At 41.0% G+C, this 12,436-nt stretch overlaps 1 protein-coding gene across 2 annotated transcripts in view; it reads right to left on the bottom strand.

The window, feature by feature from the left end:
* Positions 1-1,048: 1,048 nt before the first annotated feature.
* LOC129379403 (phosphofurin acidic cluster sorting protein 1-like) overlaps positions 1,049-12,436 on the bottom strand; it is a 60,233-nt gene continuing 48,845 nt past the window's right edge. Inside the window, exons 9-24 of one of the 2 annotated variants that reach the window (XM_055060173.1) lie at positions 11,497-11,657; positions 10,606-10,699; positions 9,938-10,021; positions 9,741-9,862; positions 9,428-9,566; positions 8,982-9,086; positions 8,789-8,895; positions 8,040-8,215; positions 7,844-7,954; positions 7,664-7,766; positions 7,542-7,584; positions 7,039-7,081; positions 6,802-6,943; positions 6,350-6,588; positions 5,656-5,775; positions 1,049-5,573 (exon numbers count right to left, since the gene is read on the bottom strand). In XM_055060173.1, the coding sequence (XP_054916148.1) occupies positions 5,455-5,573; positions 5,656-5,775; positions 6,350-6,588; positions 6,802-6,943; positions 7,039-7,081; positions 7,542-7,584; positions 7,664-7,766; positions 7,844-7,954; positions 8,040-8,215; positions 8,789-8,895; positions 8,982-9,086; positions 9,428-9,566; positions 9,741-9,862; positions 9,938-10,021; positions 10,606-10,699; positions 11,497-11,657 (1,908 nt within the window). In that variant the 3' untranslated portion in view covers positions 1,049-5,454. The remainder of the gene's footprint in view (positions 5,574-5,655; positions 5,776-6,349; positions 6,589-6,801; positions 6,944-7,038; positions 7,082-7,541; positions 7,585-7,663; positions 7,767-7,843; positions 7,955-8,039; positions 8,216-8,788; positions 8,896-8,981; positions 9,087-9,427; positions 9,567-9,740; positions 9,863-9,937; positions 10,022-10,605; positions 10,700-11,496; positions 11,658-12,436) is intronic. The other variant, XM_055060175.1, reaches the window with a different exon arrangement.

The following is a 12,436-nucleotide window of genomic DNA, read 5'->3' as shown; positions in this document are numbered from 1 at the left end:
TCAAATTAAAAACGCTGTAGGGTTCCAAGACTTGAAGACTTGAAATCAAATTAATAAATCACGTGAAAGTTGCCCCCAATATTTATCTACAAAGTTTAACATTGTCCCCAATGTTAAGCTTCAGCCACTAGTGGTTATGTCGGATGTTTGACATTCAAACATCAATACCGTCTGGGATGTTTAAATTTATATATCAAAATGTATTTTTTTTTCTAAGAACTAATACAGTTTTAGAAATAAACTGAGAAACCCTATGAGGGATGAACTTGCTTTATATATTTCCAAAGCTGAATGCCAAACTGCTGCTGCAGTATGTCCTGGTTCTTATGGAGGGTGGAGTGCGTCAAATTACAATTTCAACCACTTTTATTATCTTTCAAGTCCCTTACTTAACTATGAACCATTTACTTAGAGAAAGTTGCACAGCTGTGAAATAAAAACTGTAGTTTTCTCCGCTTTTCAGGGGTACATGTGTGTGAAACAATTGCAGCTAACATGTTCAGTAACCAGTGTTTATAAAGTATTATCAGCTGTTGGGTGAAAGTGGAATATTTTATATATATATATGTCTTTTTTAGTATAAAAACATACAATATATGTTTTAATATTAAACAAAAATATGTATGTTTTTTTTATTCTACACAGTGCAGCTTTAACCCTTCACAGTCAATTTGTGCTAACAAACGGGACAAGAGGGTCAAATGAGAGGAGGCGAAGAAGCCTCTGAAAGCAGCATCTTTCTAAAGTAGCAAAGTCATTCAGTGGATCACTTCCGACATGCTATCCAAGGGACTTGATTGGAAAGTCTTCCAGATAGACTTTCCACAAGGTAACACAGGAAGTTATGAACATTCTTCCAGAAGTAGATTTGTGAAGCCCAAACGTGCGGCTGGTCCAATCGCAGAAAACACCTTTAAATCTGTAATCTGAAAATGTTCAAATGGTAATACTTATTAAAAATATTTTCTGTTGAAGGTTTAAAATTCTCTTGACCACCAAGTGTCAGAATAACAATAATAGTAGTAACAATAAAAAAAAAATACACGGCTACAAACGAGGAATATCTTTATTTTAAAAAAAAAAACAATGAGCACTTTCACTGTTGACCCCACATCTGTTCTACCGACAGACGCAATCATGGAAAAAAGCAGTACTACAAAACATGTAGAATGAACAAAAACAATTGAACAAAAATATATCAAGTACTATCTTGTATGTACAAGCATAATAGTTGGTTTGTTATAACTGCTGTTATAGGCAGACGGCAAAAAAGAAAAAAAACTGCTGCTGAAGAAAAAAAAATGGTATGTGCAAAATACTCTTCACAAGCCCACAAGCTCAGGAGGCTCTGGTCCCAGCAAAACCTCGTCAGGCAGAAATCGACCGCTTTGAACAAGCAAACCCGCCTGCGTTCCTCTGAGGACAGACGGGCGATTTACAAGCTGCGAAGGAACAGGGGACGGTGTGTTTTTCCCAGGGAGGTGAGCTTGTGGAAGCCTGGTGAAAAAGACATATCAGCTGATCACACACAGAGAGAGCGAGAGAGATTACAGACACACGGAACGGCTCGTAATCTCCAACCACAGACGGACGAACCACGGCGACAATCACTGGCCGACACAAACACGGAGGTACGGGCGAAGGAATCGCTCACAGCAACAAGTTGACGACTTACACATAGAACAACCGGCATCTCCAAGGAGACTGTAGGAAACATTAGGCTGTTTGCCGTTCGCTGAAATGACGATAAACACTGTTTTAGACAAAATCCAAGAAAATATAACAACCAACCCTGAAAATATTACTATAATAATTAAAACTTTCATTTAGGAGCAGTATTCAGTGAGATGTTTCCAATGTACGTTGACCTCTGGCCTCCTTCTGTGGCAAACAGAGGATTAATCCATAAATACGGAAACCAAACTGTTGCAATAACCTGAACACAGAACACTTTTTGACAAGAGTACAAATTGTTGCTCTGAACTGGGCTTTAGGTCATAAATCTCCAACGGATACATAGAAACACAGAAGATTTCATTCCAAATGCACACATTTTCTCTCAATTTTACTAAATCTTTAACGGCTTAATCTAGACTTGTAAGAAGTAGGAACAGAATTGGGGAAAGTTGTTAGAAGGCATAATGGTGTTCAAGTTTTAGGCTTCCCTGTTTTGGTGAATGATTCTCTCATATGACCAAGAATTGACTGACCAGTTTGGGGCAGTGAGGAGCGAGCTGAATATTCGTTTTTAACAATTGTCTTACAATCGCTCTGTGAACATAAAAGATATCTGCAGGATTTAAAAACTAACAGGGTGACAAAGTAAATAAAGGTACAAAGGAAGATGGGTTATGTAATTGAATGCTACTTCAAGCATACCAGTTTGTTTTATTTGGTTTAGCTAGTTTTAGCTTGTACAAGAAGAATTTAATTACTTTCTTAGGCACATTATAGCCAAAACTATTGAGGGTACATCGGCTTTCTGACGAGTAGAGCTTTAAAATCTATAATAGAGAACGAAGAAGTCCTGATTTGGTCCTAAGAAATGGATTGTGGTTTTAATCAGTGCTCCGCACCAAGTTCAGCCCCCTGTGCTGGTTGTTTGTGTACCGTCCGTCGACTAGAACTTGTTCAGCCGCTTTTTAAAAATGGTGACCATGAACATTCAAGTGCTGCGACTCTTTTACAACGATGCTCACAGTGAAGAATGTGAGGAGACCATACTGGCTGCTGCAGCTTCTATTCAGTCTGCTCGTTGCGCCTGGAAAGATGTGGCTTCAGGAAAAACTCAGTAGAGAGCAGCCGAGACGCCATTCATTGAAATGTGTGACGATCGAGGCGGAGCGCTCGGTTTCTAAAGCAGGAGGGTGACAGCTTTTCAGCATCTTTTTTTTTTATCTGTAAACAACTGACTAGAGTCACACTGAAAGATGCCGCCAGCCAAGCCAAAACAGATCACAGATGCTAACCTTAGCCTAGCCTTTCAGCAAACCTGTCTACAAAAATCAGCAGAATCTTCTTTGGGGCAAAACACCTGTGGGCGTCAAGAAAATTGAATATTGCAGTTTATGACACTAAAGCAGATTATATAGTGTGTTATTTTACTGTACTTTAAAGCTACCCAGTTTTAAAGCCTATACACTATAAAGTGCTCGTTTGGTTCTGTGTGTAACCGCATACTTTTTCTTAAATGTTTTAAAAAGGTTATAGTAAACAAAACGCACACATTGCTCGAGTTGAGAACTTGAGGATCCAAAACTTGTTTCCATTAATTTGCTACAAACTTTAGTTCTTGGTCATCGTTATTATTATTTTTAATTTAGTGTAGTTTTCTTCTGAAACAACACATCAAAGCCTAGTGTTTCTGTTTGGAATGAAACCTTGAGCTCAGGTTGAGTTTGAGCAACATCTAGGTCAAATCAACACTACAACATCAACTGATGTTCAGGGACGACTAAAACCGAGCCGATAACGTCCATTCAAAACGAAAAATAAAACAGAGTTCAGGAAGACTGGCTTGCCAAAAGCATAATCAGTGGAATATTTCAGTTCTAAAACTCAGTGAAGAGCAACCAAAGAAGACACATTCAGATATGAAGAATAACTTATTAAAAGTTGATCAGGAGCAGACAGAGTGTGATCTGCGAACTGAGAAGATTCATACATCAGGTGGCGCCGAACAAACAAAAAAGACACGCTGCTGACATCACAACTGTAACACTGTAACATCAACACAGAAAAACATATAATCCTCTCTATTGTCAAATAAACTATTTTAAATAAAGAGATCAGCATTAACACTATTTTAAAAAACTATTTTCCGTAATACTTCAGTGGCGATGGAGAGCGTTACGATGTAGACGACACAAGGCGATGCGTTTTTCATAAACGTCGCAAGTCAATCATTTGAATAGATCATTATATTTGGAGAATTTCTATAGTTTATATTAGCTGGATTCTTTTGTAATTTTTTTTTAAAAAGGTCAACCCCAGCATTTTGCCTTGTGTGCAGCTACAAAGTGAACAAGATGACCACTGCAGCTTCTGCAGCCCTAATCAGATAATCAGTGATACCGATAATCACATCATCAAAACACACACACACACACACACTACACGTCTCCCAGCACATTATAGAAAACTATTTATCATACTTTTTGATTATTGTTACTATTTTTTGAAACCGTCAGGTTTTTGACCATGTTGTGTTTTATTACATTTGTTACTCTCTTACTGTACAGTCGAGTCACAACGTCCTGGAGAAAACAGACCTGCACTCAAATAACTCAGTGGTTTCCCCTAATGAAGTGTCAGCAGGAAGTCTCAGGGGAAGTACTAATATTTGCTTCAGGTCTACTGTTTTTACTGTCGCCCAAAAAAAAAAAAAAAGTGGCATAATAAATTAAACTGACATTTGTGCTTCTATCTAGAAACGGATACGGTAAAAAAATTAATAAAAGCATTTTTTTTCCCCCTCCCGACATATTCCCTTCAATGCTGTTGGGGCTGTCAAAGCATGCATTTTGCTCTTAGCAGTTGTACCTGCTGCATATTTCGTCAGGTTATTATGCCTTATCGCCAGCTCAAGTCATTCAAATGGTCCGTGTGTGTTCAGAAGTGCATAGCGATTGAAGAGAAAGAAAAACGGCACGTCAGATTCACCACTACGAGTCACGACACGGCATTGATAAGGGGTTTTCACAAGAGCACTACTCTAAATTAAGACACTTCCCCCTTGTATCTATGTAGTTTGTTTTTCTTTCTTCTTTTTTTTGGCATTTGAACATCTAAATAGTTCTTTTTTTATATACAGAACAAAAACTGCTAAATGGAAGCCCTTGAAATGAAAAAAAATAGAAGTACATTAGTGGATCAATTTTTGTGTGGAAATGATGTTTTTATGCCTTTCGAGCAAAAGAGTCTTCGTGGTTGGATTGCCCATGCAAACTGAAGCAGAAGTGACTGTTTCCGGCACGCAGGTCGTGTGTCGATCAGGTGGTGTGATGAAGTCTACAAGCGTCCTGTTTAGAGAGTAAGGGCTTAAAGTAGGTCAATTTTTTTTGTTTTTTTCTTTTTCATGCTGCTGCTTTCCTTAAAACGGAAACAAAAATGGCGGCTAGCTAATAACCTTGTGCTGTGATATCCTTGTAATCTCACGCATACTCACACACAAACATAATGTACATTCACGTGTGCATGCACACCTAATCCGCACACAAACACACTTAAAAAAAGAGCATTAAAGTGACTTGTAACAGCGTTGCACTCCAGCGCCCTCCTCCTCCTCCATAGAGAAATAAGACGAATGTGATTTTTTTCCCCCCCTTTCATTTTGGTGGAATTGAAGAAAGAAAAACGGTCCGTCTGTTTGCTCCCCGTTTTCTCTGCAGGTGTTTTGTGCAAAAGAAGAAAAAAAAAAGGGAGGGGGGCAGTGAGAGGAGTTAAAGCTCGGTCCTACGACGGGGGCTTGCTGTAGCCGAAAAGTCCGACCGGTAGGTACTTGACGTGAGTGGGCCACTGCGCGGCCAGCTGGAAGAACTTGACGTCGTTCCACTCGACGCCATCTATGGACACTGGAGGCAAAAGAGGCGAGGAGTGAGTGAGTGAAACGCAGACGCAAATAAGCGACGGGCAAACGCGGCGCGGTCAGGTCACCTTTCAAGATGGTCTGCTGCTGCTTCGCGGAGCAGATGAGGCGGCTGATGCCCTCGATCACCTGGCTCTTGGAGTCCATGTCCTTCTCTTTGGGCTTCTTTCCCAGGAAGATGGTGGGAACTGAAGGCAACGAGACGAAAGGCTTACATGTCAACTTAAATGACCGCCTGTCCTCATATGTTTGTGTCATTTATGAGTTGTACTATAGTAAACATGAGAACAGAAGTAAAAAAATATGGAAGAAATAACATTATATAAACATCTCATCATTGGGGGAGACAATAAACAGGAAAACTTCTCAAGAGCAATTTTTGGGGGGTTGGCATAGTTACAGTGAAATGTGACATCAATCAAAGAAATAATCAATTACTAAGATAACTTTAGTTGCAGCCTTAAAGAAGTGTTTACTAATTATGACAGATGTGTGTTTTTTCCTGCTCCATCTATCAGCCCTGCATTTAGACTTTGTGCATTTTTCTTTCAGCCAGTGCTGTCAGCTTCAGCATCTCTGAAGATCAAACTTCTAATTCTGAATCCTTTATGTAAGAAATATTAAAAATATTCACTTAAGTTCACCTATAATTTGAGAATCACCTTTTTCTAACTGCACAAGTTTACAAAAAAAGAATCATCCAGGCTCAGAAATAATAATGCAAAAGTGACTGTAAAATAGAAAACAGGAGCCTCTGCTGACCTTTTTTGTTCTTTTCCTTGGTGACCACGGTCATGGCCATGGTGTTAACCAGGGTCTGCGGGTCGCTGCTGCCCCCTCCTGGTAGCCTGCTGACCTGCAGTGAGCGGAAGGCACTCTTCAGCGTGTTCTTGCAGCCTGTGTCGCGTCGCTCGCCCTCCCGCCGCTTGTCCGCCAGCGAAGCCAACCAGTAGTCCACCTGCAGGCCGATGGCGTCCACACCATGAGGCATGCTGGGGCTCCTGGGAACAGAAAGACATCATCAACGACAACAGGAAAACAACTTCACGCAGCCCCCTGCACATTTATCTGCTCTTCAATTTGAGGCGCCACTCTGGCGTTTGTTAATTCAATTTCTAGCCAACTCAAAACCTGTCCTCTGGTTTAGAATATTTGATTTCAAACCCAAACAGTCGTCGGGTGAAATGAAGATCCAATCAGATTAATCGTCTTACCCTTGCACTGCGAGGACGCTGCCCATGGACGGGGACGAGGGGGGCGTGGCTGCCTCTTTGATCATTCCTGACGGGGAGCCGTGAGACGGTGGGGATGTCGATGGGACGGCCAAGCTGACTCCAACACCCTCCTCTGGATCTCCTGGAAGAAAAAATAATAATCCCCGTAGACGTCAGCTGATCCGGGCTGAAGTGGATCGTCTCTGCACTCTTTCAAACTCTTTGACAAACCCTCACCTGATGGAGAGCTCGCAGATTCGATGAGGCCGACCTTTACGACCTAGAAAACAACAGATTGAGATGAGAGCCGCAACTAACGATTATTTAAGTAATCAATTAGTGGATTATTCTGATGATTCATTGATAAATCAGGTAAATTACACATTCTGTAGATTTTTCATTAATACTTTAGAAATGAATTCAAAGATGAAAATAAATAACTAAATCCGTTTTGTTGATAAGAAAATTAAGAATGAATTATCTTAAATGCAAAACCACATCATTTCTTTAGTGAATTTGAAATGAGTGAATACAAAAAAGGGCCATTTGAGACAAAGGAGTTTTCTAAATGTGAACATATAATTTGTACAGTTTGGCTTAAATGCTGCTCTGAATATGTTGGGCGTTTTGAGTTTGGACACTCGGGTTAATGATAAATTGGTTACATAATTAGTTGACGGTTATTTCAATAATCAATTAATCGTGTCAATTACAGTTTTATCAGAAGATTAAAATCTCACCCCGATGAAGGGGATGAACTTCTGGTAAGATTCTTCTTCCCGCCTGAAGTAGAAATGAAAACCAAAAAAAAAATCAGGTAATTTTTGATGCTTTCATGTTTTGTTTTGTTTTTTTCACTCACGTTTTATGCTTGCAGGTCAGCATCGCTTCTGCGATGGGCAGCTGGTGAGTGACTGAGGCGCCGCTGATGTACTGACTGATCCTCCCAGAAACGTCCAACTGATCTGAAGGTCAAAGATATCAGAAGATATTAGAGGAAGATTCAGAGGCTCGATTTGCAGATCTAGGCAGCGGCTATTACCAGTCTGAGGAGGCTCAGAACGGCTGAACACGTCTCTCCACGCGCCGTCCAGGAAGGAGGAGCTGTAGCGGTTGTCGAGGGACCCGAGGTGTTTAGCCACCGGATGCGACCCTGAAAAAGAGAAAGAGACCAACTGAGCACACAGAGTCACTTTAAAACCTTTTTTTTTTCTTTCTGAATGTATTAAGGGTCATACTGTTAGTGGAGCCTTCCTCACCCAGAGGAACCACCAGGAAGCGCATGTGGTTGAGCCAGTCGGAGGTTTTGTTCGCCAGCTGAGTGACGAAGAACTGCAGGATGGCTCCCAGGTAACTTTGGCTGCCCACAGCCACCACCTTCACCGCTCTGGGCATGGAGGAGTTACAGTTACAGCTGCAGGGAAACGGAGACAGAACGGCGTGTAAACTTCAACAGCTATTCAGTCTGATTAGCTTTGAAGTGTGATTTCTGAAACAGTTTATCGGATTAATCATGACTAATCGTGATTAATTTATTAAAAAGTCAACTGATTTGTAACTGATTAATTGCTAACTGGAGTAAACAGACTGAAAAGGGGCCATTTGGTGAAAAAGCAGGATATTCAGAACAGTACTTGCTATAAACATTTTGGATTTAAGATAAAAACGCCTTTGTCTACAAATATGTTTTTATCCAAAACTCCTAAGGTGGCATAGATTTAGCTTCACTCGCTTCAGCTTCACTAAAGAAATGCAATGAAATGTTTATTTTCAGATTTAAATACAAGAAATAAATAGTTTATTTGCATTTTTTTTAACATAGTTCTGATACTGTAGGCAAAAAAACAATCTTAGGTGGTTAAACGAAAAACATGCAGAATGTGCCTTTTTTTTATCCGAATAATCGATTAATCATCAGAATAATTAATAGATTAATGAATTAATCGTTAGTTTCTGCCATGGACTAACAGATTTATTTTAAACTCACAATTTCTGTATGCGCGTGAGCACAGCAGAAAGTACGGCCTGGATCTCAGCAGCTGAACACGTGCAGACCACCGGGTGTCTCTGTCCTTGAAGCTGCTCTGCAACAAACTGCAGCAGAAAAACACGGGAAAGGTAAGGCTTGCAGTGGAAACAGTGAGCACCGGGTTGTTTTTCAGGGGCACTGAAAGGCTCACCTGCCCTTGCCAATCTGTGCCGTTGACTAAGATGAGGCTCTCAGGAAGGGCAGAGTCTGATAACAAAATCTGGTTCAGCTGATCGTACACGACTTTCCTCAGAACCTACACACACACACAGAAATATCCCGGGTTTAAAAATCCCCCCCTCACATTTAGAACCACATTTACTCTTCAGATGATTCATCTGCACATGCATAATTCATTTCTGAGCTCCGAGGGATCCTGCATTAGCAGACTGCCTGACTTTTCTTTGCTTTTAGGAACGGTGCTCTGGTAAAAAGAGGACAAAGAACAAAAGCAGTTGTTTTATGTGTAAACCCCTCGGTGGGGAAACATAAAGCCTGAAGGAATAATGCTGCCTACGATAAGATCCCGGAGAGAGAGAGAGGGAGAGAAAAAAAAGTCATTAAAATTCTGATGGGAGAGGAGAGCTAATCTTTTACCGGCGTGCTGTGCCCCAGCTCCGGGGATCGCTCCGAGTCGGAGCTGTTGGTGCGTTCGCTCAGAGGCTTGGACAGCTGCCTCTCCTTCATGGGCGTGTTGCTGCTGCGCTTGTGCCTGGGCGTGTGGCCTCCATCCAGTCTGAACACAACACACACACACAAAAAAAAAAAAAGATAATAAACCAAGGCGGAATCCGAACCTGAGCAGATTAGATCACAGACAACACAGTTTACATATTTGTGCACTTTTAACATTTTGTCAGGCTACAACCACAAACGTCAATGTAGTTTAGTGGATCGTTTCATAGGTTACCTTGGAGATGCTATGGGCTGCATTTCAGTTTTGCTGCTTTTCAGGGGCGTACGGGGTTTCTCTGCCACGGACACCGTAATGCAGGGGCCAACTTCGGCAAAAAGCTCCTGGTCTGTCAGCTCCTGCAAACACAAACCAACCACTTTTAATCAATGGAGTTCTAAGCACGACTAACAGAGGCGGGGAAGCGCTCGTACCAGTGTGTCCGTCTCTGACGGGATCTCGTCCAGGTTGCGACTGCGAGAGGGTTTCATCTTCTCCAGGGGAGGCTGCTCCCCCTGCTGGGAAAACGAGAGCGGAGCAGTCAGATCAGCTCAGTGTAAAGTCAACACCGTAATAAAATAAACACACGTTTATCATGCAACCGCGGTATTCTGCTTTAGAAAGAAAACATCTGCAGGATCTTGAAATCAGAAGGAGCAAGAAAAGCCAAGTCTCCACCGATTAAAGTGAAAGCAGTTGTTTCTTTTTAGTGCATGTTGGACAAACAGGAATGCTGCAGTTGATGCTTTTCTACACCAATGTAAAAAGAGAGGCTGCAGCACAGACAGCGGGGAGATGCTGAACTGAGACAGGCTGAATCCTCTCTATTAGGCAGATGGTGGCTGTCAAAAAGGCTTACTGGGTTTCTGACTCATTGTGAAAACACTGGAAGAACATTTCTCTCATTATTTATTCTAAAAAGGCTTTCTAAAAGCTTTGAAATGTGGATTTTCCCCCCACATCAAGCAAAAGCTATATTTTCCTTTTTCTCTTTCCACGTTTTGAACTTCATGTGATTCTGGATTCTTATATTATAGTTGGAGTATATAAAGAGCATCAATCGAGCTTTCTTGTTTTTTTTTACGGATGCTGAGGTACTTACTGGACTGAACGTATCTCGACCCAGACTGCCTTTACTGTTTAGACTGCCGATCTCTGTCTGTGAGCTGGACTGGGACATTCCTTCAAAAAACGGCCTAAACAAAGAAGAAATGAAAGAAAAAAAAAAGAGGATATTTTGTTCCATTTTTCAAGACTATGGCAAAGTCTTTTTTGTCTTAGAGTCCTTATGCAGACAGGATTATTTAAATATTTCTTCACATAAAACATGCCAACAGTGAAAAAACCCCACAGAATATGGATTACGGGCTGTCAAAAAAAAATGATTGAGAAGGTCTCAACATTTAGTCCTGTTCCTTTCATCGCTCAAGAAGGAATGATTAGTTACACAAACCCAATCTTTAGGATTAGACGACCAAACGATACATTTTAGGAAAGCAGATTTCTTTCATGAATCCACCAAATCTATTAAATGTTTTAATTTCATGTACATTAAATATTTTTCTCGTGAAATGTGATCAGAGGTAACTGGTGCAGATCAGATAAGCTATAAGTGCAAGTGGTGTGTTTCGCCAACAGGGGGAGCTCTGAATTGCTCCTGAAGGGTGAAAGTCAGAGTAGAGCTGGTACTCAATGTGGCTTCTGTTGAATCTATTCAGTTCTGTATTTGAGCCACATCCATATATTGTGGTTTTGGAGGCCTACTGAGTTTGCACTAAATTTTCTCCAGGATTCTTGAGTTTATTTCTGTAGCATTTGCAGGTGACGCTATGGGGGGCAGGTGGATGCCGGAGAAAATCTTTGGGAGCAAATATCACCAGAACAGGAAGAAGAAAAAAAAGAGCGAGCAGTTATTTTATACTCTCCCTGGCTTTCATTGGGCAGTATGAAAGACTTCCCCAGTCCCTCTTAAATATCGCATCTCTCTTGTTACCTCAGCTTGGGTTTGGGTGTGCTGAGGATGCTGTCGGTCTCCTCCATCTCCGGCCCGCTGTCGCTGGGGTTGTACATCTCCAGGCTGTCGTAGAGCTCGTCCAGATCCTCCTCCACCTCCTGGATCTGCTCCCTCGACACGTGCTCCAACCCGAAACCAACCTGGACGAGACACACAGACACTCTCTCTGCAACGGACTTTTAACTTTTTATCACATCGTATACCTCATGTGCTCACATCTATCATTAACACACATTCGTAAAGAAGAGTTCAGGCTGTGAATGGACCGACATCCATGAGAGACAGTGCCTTCCTGTTATGCTTCCCAACAGTAATATTCACAATAAAAAACAGATTAAAAAGTAATTTTTAATTTGATATTTGTAAACAGTTTCTCTGAACGTAACAGAGACATTTCCTCCTGCAACAGCAAAATGAAACACAAGCAGCTTGGTGGTTAGAAAAATAAAACAACGTGCAATAATTCTGAATTGCACATAAAGGGATGAAAAAACAGTGTGTAAATGCACACATGGCCATCTGAAGATGTATGCACATCTCTATGATTGATGCTTGGTTGCTTTTGTTGTTTAGTTGTCACAGTATAGCGACCTGATTTTTGAGAGAAACGTTTTCTTTCTTCCATCTACTTCTTTTAATTCAAAACTTTTGTTTTTATCAGCATGTGGCATGTTCATTTTTAACTGCAAATTAAATCAATTTAAAAAAAGTACAGACACCAAAAACAACTTTGAGTAAGATGCAAAACGCACATTTTGTCCATTTAGACACATCTAGAATATGCAACACACCAAGCCAACACCCCTTTGTCCCGATAAGTTACTCTTTTGTCTTTTTTGTCCTTTCATCGATCTCTCCCACATCCCTGCAAGTCAAAGCTGAACTGAAGGACATGCTGACTCTACAGCTAATTACACCT

The sequence above is a fragment of the Poeciliopsis prolifica genome, unplaced genomic scaffold (genome assembly GCF_027474105.1).
Source record: "Poeciliopsis prolifica strain line A6 unplaced genomic scaffold, Auburn_PproV2 SCAFFOLD058, whole genome shotgun sequence".
NCBI lineage: Eukaryota > Metazoa > Chordata > Actinopteri > Cyprinodontiformes > Poeciliidae > Poeciliopsis > Poeciliopsis prolifica.
This window is presented reverse-complemented; position numbering and strand designations above follow the sequence as displayed.